This window comes from Andrographis paniculata, unplaced genomic scaffold (genome assembly GCF_009805555.1).
Source record: "Andrographis paniculata isolate CXL003 unplaced genomic scaffold, ASM980555v1 Contig46END, whole genome shotgun sequence".
NCBI lineage: Eukaryota > Viridiplantae > Streptophyta > Magnoliopsida > Lamiales > Acanthaceae > Andrographis > Andrographis paniculata.
In genome coordinates this window covers 3,320,639-3,331,972 of record NW_026137580.1, presented here as the reverse complement: position 1 = coordinate 3,331,972, position 11,334 = coordinate 3,320,639, and the positions used below count along the sequence as shown (strand labels likewise).

The 11,334-nt window shown below is 37.7% G+C and overlaps 1 protein-coding gene across 2 annotated transcripts; it reads right to left on the bottom strand.

Moving 5' to 3' along the window:
* Window positions 1-821: 821 nt before the first annotated feature.
* Window positions 822-9,564, bottom strand: LOC127252734 (uncharacterized). 2 transcript variants are annotated; one of them, XM_051277043.1, is made up of 16 exons: window positions 9,127-9,564; window positions 8,082-8,481; window positions 7,820-7,997; window positions 7,593-7,732; window positions 5,960-6,640; window positions 5,775-5,841; window positions 5,247-5,347; window positions 4,899-5,043; window positions 4,752-4,820; window positions 4,625-4,670; window positions 3,758-4,059; window positions 3,151-3,230; window positions 1,863-1,998; window positions 1,580-1,754; window positions 1,420-1,502; window positions 822-1,307 (listed from the first exon to the last, which is right to left on the bottom strand). In XM_051277043.1, exons 1-16 carry the CDS (start codon window positions 9,224-9,226, stop codon window positions 1,197-1,199), a joined length of 2,814 nt encoding a protein of 937 aa, XP_051133000.1. In that variant the 5' UTR covers window positions 9,227-9,564; the 3' UTR covers window positions 822-1,196. The 2 variants fall into 2 exon arrangements, with proteins under 2 accessions (XP_051133000.1, XP_051133002.1); XM_051277045.1 differs by having other exon boundaries at window positions 9,221-9,564.
* Between the last annotated feature and the right edge of the window lie 1,770 nt (window positions 9,565-11,334).

The following is an 11,334-nucleotide window of genomic DNA, read 5'->3' as shown; positions in this document are numbered from 1 at the left end:
CTATATCTATGTAGGTTTTAAAAGACCAAAAGAAATTATCAAGTTCTTTAACGACACTTACCCATATACTTCGGAGGTTCTAAGCCTAGAATGTGCAACATTTCTCGTACCTTGGTACCACCCACCAATGTCACGTTGCATAGTGCAATATTCTTCTCGTTCTTGGACTATCCAAGCTAACAACTCTTCCAGCAATTTAGCAATTTTCTCAAAGAGTGTAGCTTTCAATTTTGCCTTCATCTTGTTGTTGGTTCGAAAAACTGTCCAAAACTTGACCCACATTCTCTTCCAGGACATCCATCCGTATTATGGATTCTCTAACTACCACATGAGCTTAGCCAGCAGGGCGTCGTTCCATCCTACCAAGTGGGTAATAGGACTTATCCTCATGTTTCTCTTAAAGATGACAAAAATAGGCATGGTTCTAAACTTCGATCCAAACTTAGTACGAAAAAAATTATACTTGGGTTTAAAAACTTAGATCTGAAAACTTTCAAACAGTATCAGTCCGGCACGATGATGAATTGGGCCAAACTTAATTTTTTAAAGTCAGAACGTGCCTAGTCTGATTTAATAAATTAAATATATTTTAAATTAAATAATTTTATAAATATATTAACAAATAAATATTTATGAAAAATAAAAGTATAATGATTCAATTTTTGTCTTGCCAATATTAGGTCATTAATTTAATTCGCGCAGTCCAATCAAATTGTTTCAGAATTTGAAGTGTTGGGCCAAATTCTGAAAATTAGTAACTTTTGATTGGGACCCTTTCTGTAACTGTTTGTATATTTTGAGTTTTTCTATGGATTTAACATTTTATGACTAATAGATAAATGGATCAATAAGCAAGTATTCAAACACATGCACTAGTACAAATACATCCCCTATTAATATCTATATATTTATTTCTCTACTCGTATATCTGGACCAATTCCCTTCCCAGTACCATGCATATCTATTTTCTATTACCAATACAATAATACCATCCATACCTACTATCTGTATAACTATATTTAACAAAATTCTGGCGGATCTTTACCCGGAGAAGAGCATAAACCTAAAACATGCACGAAAATTTCTCCACGGGTATTTATTTGCAGTATGCAGCATCTATCTATCTATTTATCTATATGCACGAACCTACCAGCAAACACACTCACCATCTCTCTCTTCTTCTTCTTCTTCTTCTTCTATGCATTCCTTTCATGGATATCCATCACGATATTGCGTAATTCTGGAAATACTGTGACTAGACCAAGTTCCAGATATCCATATCCAAGTTGCTTCAGACAAACTGTAGACTGCAATTCCAGGCATTAGAGCCAATAGCATGCATGATCATCAATCCTCCAGAGACACAGTCAAAACACAACCAATGAGGTCGGAAGGAATTAGTAGGTAGGACCGCTTTACCTGAAGGAAATAGTATAGGTCCCGAGCGCAACGTTTGTATTGCTTGTGCCCAATCAGGCTCACTAAAGCCGTTGGAGCGCTATCTGTCAATTGCAAAATAGAGATAAAACACACCGTATACAATCTGCAGGATCAAAACTGTAATAGCAGGATTACTGACCAAAGATTAGCTTTTTAATATCACTAGCTCTGCGAGCAGCTTCGAGCTGCTGCTCGAAAGACCTTGGTTGAGAGGCGATCCTGCATCGTAGTGTTGGATTTTGATATACATCACTACCTTTCAGTTTATTTTGGGTGCTCCAAGTCAGGAAGAAATTTCCGTTGGGCCAAAGGATCTGAAGAGAAAACAAAGTGTTATCGAAACCAGTGTATCCGATGCTCTTGAAACAAGTCAAGGCCCTACAACCTTTAAAAAATTTATAAGTTCTACCCCAGAAACTTACACCCTGAAGCCATCGAATCCCTTGGGCCACAACATCATCTTGACGAAGCCATTGGATTTGCCGTAAGAGCCAGTCATCAATAGCATCTTCCATTACTAGCTGCAGTATCTGCTTTGATAACCAAAAGACTTGTCTCCTGCCATTAAGTAAGAAATTCATAATGCATGACAATCTGTACACAGTCAGTGGTTCAACTTTTATTGGACTCAAATGAAGGATTTCAAGCTTTTCTACGTTCATGCACGAACAAATTATTATATCTGATATAAACTAGAAGATAAGCTTTCGACTAACAATGTCAGAATAGACGAATATCGACCCTATCTGTGATATTCAAACCCATGTAGTCTTAAGACTAACTGTTGGTTATAGAAGATATGTTATTCGTTGTCCTGGCTTGGAATATCAACAATATAATAACCACTAAATTCAAGGATGAAGACAAGTGTGGGAGGACAGCTGCTAGTTCAGATCACAGTCAAACTTTTATACGAAACAGAATTCTGATCAACAATCAGGACATCTGCTTTGTTCTAAACAAATTGAAAAGGTTCCACATAATATCCTTTAAGGTTCAATCCTAACTGAAAATTTACAAAAATTGATTCAGCAACGAAGGCAGAGATTTTGACATTAAATTGTCTTGCGTGCAGCTCAAATTACAAAATTATCATAGTACCAAAATCCATGTTGTACAAGAACAATCTTCATGTCTCAATTGTAGAATCTTCTATCAATAATGCCTATGCAGGGCGTTATCAAGCCTTAATTCACAGCATGGCTTATAAAACAGCATCATTAGCAATATCTCAATCCTTTCTTAGACAGCACAACATTGCCATCCTTGAAAGAGCATTAGAAAAGGAAAATAGAACATACATAAAAACACAATCATCAACTGTATAGTTGGTCAAAATAGATTCAGATGTACCGATAAAAAAACTAAAAAAAAAGAAAAATAGAGATTCAGATGTTTCCAACATGTCAAATGCCATTACAACTAGCAAGAAAAATACACATCTGGTGTGCAATGAAATAAATTTGAAGATAAATTCACAATAACACCCTAAGTCATGTAGGAGGATGAGAAAGTATAAACTTCAGTCATTAACGGAAAACGCAAAGGAATGTTTATCTCAAAGAATCACATAATCAATCTCTTAGAAATTTGTTCAAACATAATGTATACAGGCCAATATATATAATGCTTTAAAAAACTTCGTCCAGACAATTAAGTGTAAATCTGAAAGGAAATGCACAGGTGAATCTGAAAATTAGACTAAATCACCTTATCCAACCTCTTCTTTGAAGCTGAAATATTTTATCAACTAAGTTCAGAACTGGAACACTTAAATTCGGTGGGGCCCACTGCAAGGAAAATAATATCTTCACTAGATAAAGCATAAAAAAAAAAATCATGCAATACTCACTGAAATGATCAGCAGATTCATGCTTACAAATAATTTCTTACTTAAATATGCTTAGCTCAACATTAGTTACTTGATATAGCCATTAAGTATCATTATATTCTATACAGTGTACTAAATGGATCAACCATATAAAAGAGCATATATCCATGTCCTCCAAACTTGATGGAATGTTAGGAAACAAGTCATCATGAAATAGAGCGCATAAAGAAAGATGGCATCAAGTGATACTAATCGAAAACTCAAGGAAGGGATTCGCAGAAGAAAAAAGTTAAAGAGTGTGATCATGTGTTTGTTTGTAAAGAAATGCTTTGTTTGACAAAAACGGGTAGGCAATTGCCATTGATTTCAGTTAAGTAGGTTAAAGGATCTTTTGTAAAAACAATAGAGTCAAAAGAGTAAGGCGAAAAAATAAATGTACAAACAAACAGCTGGTAGTAAAAAGTTCTCTACTAACATACAAAATACCTCTGGAAGCACACGTGTTGCATCCTCCTTCAATTCAGTATCTGAATTTTCTAGATGAGAATACTCAGTTTCCTGGTGTCCATCGTTTAAATCCCTATCACCTTCCTCATTGTCAGACAAACTATTGAGTGAATCAGAGGTGCTTTGCCTTGTGGTCAATTTGTTTATATCATCAGCATTCCAAGATGAGTTTCTGCTGGTAGATCGGGAAGAAGTAGGTGAGAAAGCCGCCATCCGTACTTGACCATCAGAAACTCCTTTGAATTGGCGCACAACATCATCAATGGTTCCATCCACATTAACTGTTTTGACAGAGAAAAACATCAAAATAATTATGACATCCGGTAGGTAGAACTTTAATACCATTGTTTAAAAGGTTCAATAACATAACAAGAAATGTGTAAAGCTCCAGGTATGCATAAAATTTATTCTATATTTTTTTTTTTCTCAAGGAACAATAAATCACCATAACATCTTCAACCATGATTTAACCTAATCTTCTAAACAATCCACATTGAAAGCATTTTGAATTACTATAGAATCACGCGGAACTAAAATATCACTGTAAGTAGGGAATAACTAGTTAGCCGGATTAAACACACTTAAGTCCTAGTGTATCTTGAAAGTAACCCAGAATACTAGCAACCATCCATACAACTTGGGTATAAATTGCAAATTCAGACATATGCTTTATCTAGAGGACACATATCAATGTCTCCTAATCCTTCATTACAGAATGAGACAAGTAGAAGCACCATGTAGATATCCCACTCCAATGATTTCTGATTTTTTTATACCAAGTACCTGATGAACTCCAAGTAATGACTAGAAAATGTCACCAAAATGGTATTATAATAAGTGACATACCTGCCATTGTCGCCACCACAGAAGATGATTTCCCAACAGAGTAATTCTTCATTGATAGTAAAAACAAGCAATTAACTAATACAGAATAACTATTAATGTGCTTTCAACAGAAATGTTTAAGGCACACCTCAGATGTAGCACTCAGAAAGTCCCAGACTTCAATGTGCTCTGCAACATTGGGAATTGCCAAGAGATCCTGTACCAAAGGCAAAAATGTCAATACATCTAAATAAATAAATAAATGTGCTATTGCCATAAGTAGGTATAGCCATACTTGAAGGTACTTGTCTAGCTGAATACAGCGCTCATGAACCAAAGCACCCTCTGTACTTGAAGTGAATATTCTCTTTGGTGGTAAATGTAATGTGTAGTTCGGAATTTCTTTAAGGTGCCTATGCAATCGGTCAAAACTACGATATCTGTAGACAAAATATCAGAAATGAAGGATAAAAAGGCCTGCACAGCTACATAAATCCTGATATAATAAGAAAAACACTTTCATGTCAAATGGACCATGGATGTCCTCACAGAAATGCACTCAAAGTACATAAACATCATGACATACGTTCCAAATAAAGCAGCATTTGTTATATGTTCAATGAAAAGTGCCTTAAAGTCGAACCTTCTTTTCACAATCCAAGTGTTGTTGTTTGCATCAATCACAGCAATTGAATAAACTGCAAAAGTATTTGAGCCAAGTTTTTCGAAGTCAGCCCCCATAACCTGAAGAATTAAGGACCAATAATCAGAAAAGACACAGTATATCTCCAGAAACCACTAATCAAGGTAATAATAATGATGCAAGCATTCTCTTTTAATTGAAGCTCTAATGTACAAACAAGCAAGTGGTGCAAGTACAGAAATGATGTAATTAACTTTATGAAGAAGCCATTTAAAAAACCATTACAAGAATCCATTGTGAATGGAAAAAACATTGTATATGCAAGTTAACTAACAAAATCATCAAGAAAGTAAGTTGTGAAGACATACTTTTCATGGTGAAAATTATATAAATGACAGATAAAAGTGAAATTATTTGAACCAAGAGCATGAAACTTTTTGTCTCGAATAACTACAATATTTTATGTAGAAAGCAATGTTAAAAGAGATTTAAACTTCACACACCAGCAAAGGAATATTGGTTTCTAACCTGACATCTCAACTTTGAAACATTTAGATCTTCACCGTGTAATAGTGCATCTGAACTGCTTTTCAATCTGTGCACATCAAGTTTATTATCTGCATTACATGCTTCAGTATTGACAGGTGAACTGCTTTTACTTGTAAATATTATCCATGAGGAAGTGAATTTCTGAATCAGAATAGCTATTTGACCTGTTAACTTTACTTCCATTTTCATGCAACACAACACTAGCAGTATTCTCCATTTCTGGAATACTGGAGCTTCCCACTCTGAATGCCTTCAAGTTAAAATCCTGTGACCTAGCTAAGGAATCATTGCGAACATCAATAGGATGAGAATCTTGTTGGAGCTGTGGCAGAAACTGCTTACAAGGCTTATCTTCAATGCCATGGGATGTTTCAGGCATCCATTTTGGTGTTCCAGTCTGCCCCTTTGGTGTTTCAGGCATCATATATTTTGTAGGTAATGCCACATTCACAGGGTTTGCAACTTCAGGGGCTTGAAGTTCTGGAACAGCCTTCTTTTGGAGTCTCTTTTTATATTTTATTCCTATGGCCCACATATTTTCAAGATTTTCGGGCATAAGAACTTCGGTTCTTCTCTGGGTTGCTGCCTCATACACTTTCGCCCATTCACCAGGCTGCGGTTGTATGGGCTCATCCTGCATGGTGCTAGAGGAGGCATTCCCTAAGCCACCTGAATCTAGTTCCTTATTAGATGCTTCACCTGCTTGTTCATTCGAGCCATGCTCTCCAGAAACTGTATGATCACTGTTATACCTTTCAGCTTTAAGCAGCTGACTGCTGAGAAAACACTCGAGCCACTTATTGTTGTAAGCAAAGATGATATACTCGATCAGTTCGTTGATATACCTTGACATGAGATTGGAAAAAGACAAGAAGACAAATTTTTAATCACAGAGACAACTACAAGTTAAGCTGATAGAAGAAAATCAGGACAATGAGCAACCTTAAGAAATTCAAACGATCTCATGGACAAATGAACCATAGACTAAAAGCAGCTGCATAAATACACCGGTACACACAAAAAAGTGTGGTGGGAAAATACAAACAAGCCAGATACGAGATACGCAAACAAGATCATGAAAATTTTAATGCCAGTTCCACTGCTTTGCTAAACTTTACTTTACATTGATTCAAGAAGAAATAGCTTTTCTCAGTAAGCAAGCGAGACAGCGTCTAGAGTAGAGGATTTATAAAATTGTATGAACAAGAAAGATCTCATTATAAATAACTACAACCCATCTATACTTACCTCCCTATAAAAATGGAAGCGTATCAACGCTTAAGGTTTAAGGTATTGTAGTTCACAAAGATTTAAGTCTCATGTTGTTAGTGTAACTGTTCAAGATAATATATTTCTCATGATTTACAAATGCTTGCATTGAAGCAATCATGAGTAGAAGCAAAACTCTGGATCAAGTGTAATTAGTACTCTTTATGATCTAAAAGTGTGCGACTAGAATCTGAAGATATAACTTATGAATGTTTCACAGGTGGGAAAGGGCATGTGTGAAAATAAGAATAGAGAACCTTGTAACTGGCTTGTAAAAGCTAATCCTGTTTTCCTTTGCATGCATGGGTCAAAATGTAATATAATTGTGTATTTTGACAGATTTAATTGAAACAGTTACTCATGTGCGCCAAGCATAGATTTATAAAACCGATTACTCAGGCAAGGCAAGTGCAAGAGTTAATTATTAATATTAGATGAAAATGTATGAAAAGGAGCTAGGTGGTGTGCTATTCCGAAATAGCTGTGTTATAATGAGGAGCTAAGGAGCTAGAAGGAATAGCATCTCACCACGGACTAGCTAAATTCATAATAGGTTGCAGAACGAAGGAAGTTAGGATCTCCCTAGCAAAATATGGAACTAAAGGGCATTGAGCTTCTCTTGGTCTTAAAACAATAGCTAGAACACCTTCCGCAAGCTGCTGAATTACCTATATTTAACAAGGATCATATGTCACCCAAAATAAAGACTAAAATGGTTGTGTGAAAATGTTATCTGAAGCAGAACACTTCTACACCTTGTACTCACACTCGGGAGATATCAAAGCAGGATGGAGCTCCTTAGAGGCCAGGAGATGGTGCTTCAACCTCTCATCCCGCTCTTCAGAAGACAGTGTTCCCATGACATCCTTGCCAATCGCAGACTGAATTCTTCTGAAAAGATCTAGGTGATCTCCTATCAGTTCCACTGCATCCCTAAATAGGAGGAAGAAAAAGCTTTAACTAATCATCCCATCAACTATTTTACACTTGTATTACTTAGACATAGAAAAATACTACCTTGTCAAGAGGTTGATAAGATTCACTTCTTTGATTCTTCCAGACACTTCCCCGAGGACATCCATGATTATATCATGTATAAGCTCTAGTCCTTCTTTGTCAGATGTAATTTCTGAATACCACAAATCTATGACAAAATCCTTTAAAATTTTGTTGACAAATTCTTCTAAAGCTGCTTCTACAACAGGGGAATCTATTTTCCTCTTCCATTTTTGTGGGTTGGGCCAGTTGAGACGAGAATCATTCACTGAGAGCTGCTTTTTCTCTAAGTAGGACAAATAAGTTGTTTGGTTAATATTTCTATCCTTCCACTTGAATTCCACCTCCTTAAACAACATTCGTAGTCCAGAAACAAAAAGAATGGCTATGGGAACATTCATTAGCATTGATTTACTAGTATCTGCAGTAACATACATAAACAGAGTAACGATCAGCTTTATAGTAAATGACAATAGAACAACATATATATATATATATATATAATTTTAAATATGATGATTATTGGCTCATTATCATCATGGCCATAGTTACACTTAACCAAAATAAACATATGAAATGAAAATCATGCTGGTTCTGATTAAACTTCTGACTTAAGTAACATAAACAAGCAGGGAAGAGACGTTAACTAAAATGTTTAACTTCAAGCTACAAAATTAAAGTTTTCAAATTCCTCCAAATCTACCACACTTCAAAGCATCTTGTCCATTCAGAACAACTGGAAACGAGATTAACCCCAAGTGAAAAAAAAAAAAGGATACTGCGATTAAACCCTAGGATAAACCAATACACGAAATGCAAAACGGACGAAATGAACATTTCCCAGGTTACGTTGAAATCAAACGCTACATCCCCATTCCAGCGAAACACTAGTGCTTCTAAACTATCTTATTGCTCAATAAAACGGTAATGCATGCGCAACGCAGAAAACAAAATGAAAAACCGCAGCGTTGAGAAGATATCTCATCTGAATATAATAACAATAATAAAAATAATGATAATCGATAATAATCGAAACAAGTAAACAAAACGTAGGTAAAGAGCTTACGTGCAAAGAAATACGACACTCCAAATATACACAAAATCCACAATAGCGTCCGAGTCTTAGCTTCCTCGATAAGATCTCGGAACTCATCCATTACCTTCATCTTTAATGAAAACAAACTTCTCCTCCGCCCAAGTGAAACCTGAACTCGTGCAGAATTACAACGTGCGGATGTATAATTCGACTGCCTTAACCAGTTGGTTCCTGCAACCAAAAGGATCAAGGCGAAAGTTGAACGAAATCCGCACACTAGCTCCTCTCATATCCGATCCGAAGTACGAACCAGAACATCTTTTCCGATTGAAGTTGTGCGCTGAATTCTGATCGTCCCGTTGCCGAACTTTTCTGCTATTTCCTCTCTTCGTTCATCTCATTCCGTCTTTCTTACTAAAAATAACTGAACTCATTTTGGAAAAGAAAGAGGGAAACGACGGTTGTTATTATAAGATTTCATATTTGTCAGCATGAATCGACATTCTGCACCTTTACTTTATATTTATATATATACTAGAACACGCTCTTGCGCGGTATACCGCGCGACTATTCTATAATGTAATGTAGTGAAATATTATTTATTTGAAATATAAACTGTAAAACAAAAATACAATCGAATTATTTGCGCTCAGGTCGGTTGGTCAGGTCGGTTGGTCCTCGGTCGGTTGGTCTGGTCGGTTGGTCAGGTGGGTTGGTTAGCTGTCGGATAGGCAGGTCAAAAGGTCCTCGGTCGGTTGGTCTGGTCGGTTGGTTAGCGGTGGGATAAACAGGTCGGAAGGTCCTCGGTCGGTTGGTCTGGTCGGATGGTTAGCGGTCGAACAGATAGGTCTGATGGTCAGCAGGTCGGACAGACAGGTCTGATGGTCTGCGGTCGGATAGGCAAGTCAGCTGGTCCGCAGGCGGATAGATTGAGATAAGAAGGGTGACCCTGCATCTCTTTATGAGTTTTGAAATGTCAAAAATAGCAAGGATATTTCAACTTTGATAATTGTTACGCACAAATAATAATAATAAGGATAGCAGGATCTTAAAGGAAGTTAGATACAAAGTCGGGTGGAAATGGAGAAAAATTTACGCTCAGGTCTGTTGGTCGGATGGTCAGATGGGTTGGTTAGCGGTCGGATAGGCAGGTCGGAAGGTCCTCGGTCGGTTGGTCTGGTCGGTTGGTTAGCGGTGGGATAGGCAGGTCGGAAGGTCCTCGGTCGGATTGTCAGCGGTCGGACGGACAGGTCTGATGATCTGCGGTCGGATAAAGTAGGTCGGCTGGTCTGCGGTCGGATAAAGTAGGTCGGCTAGTCTGCGGTCGGATAGGCAAGTCAGCTGGTCCGCAAACGGATAGATTGAGATAAGAAGGGTGACCCTGCATCTCTTTATGAGTTTTGAAATGTCAAAAATAGCAACGATATTTTAACTCTGATAATTGTTACGCACAAAAAATAATAATAATAATAAAAATAAGGATAGCAGGATCTTAAAGGAAGTTAGACATGAAGTCGGGTGAAAAAGGAGAAAAATTTGTGCTTAAGTCGGTTGGTCAGGTGGGTTGGTCGAATGGTCAGGTGGGTTGGTTAGCGGTCGGATAGGCAGGTCGGAAGGTCCTCGGTCGGATGATCAGGTCGGTTGGTTAGCGGTGGAATAGGCAGGTCGGAAGGTCCTTGGTCGGTTGGTCCTCGGTCGGATGGTTAGCGGTCGGACAGACAGGTCTCATGGTCTGCGGTCGGATAAAGTAGGTCGGCTGGTCTGCGATCGGATAGGCAAGTCAGCTGGTCCGCAGGCGGATAGACTGAGATAAGAAGGGTGACCCTGCATCTCTTTATGAGTTTTGAAATGTCAAAAATAGCAAGGATATTTCAACTTTGATAATTGTTACGCACAAAAAATAATAATAATAAAAATAAAAATAAGGATAGCGGGATCTTAAAGGAAGTTAGACACGAAGTCGGGTGGAAAAGGAGAAAAATTTGCGCTCAGGTCGGAAGGTCCTCGGTCGGATGATCAGGTCGGTTGGTTAGCGGTCGGATAGGCAGGTCGGAAGGTCCTCGGTCAGTTGGTACGGTCGGCTGGTCCTCGGTAGGATGGTTAGCGGTCGGACAGATAGGTCTGATGGTGGTCTGCAGTCGGATAGGCAAGTCAGCTAGTCCGCAGACGGGTAGACTGAGATAAGAAGGGTGACCATGCATCTCTTTATGAGTTTTGAAATGTCAAAAATAGCAATGA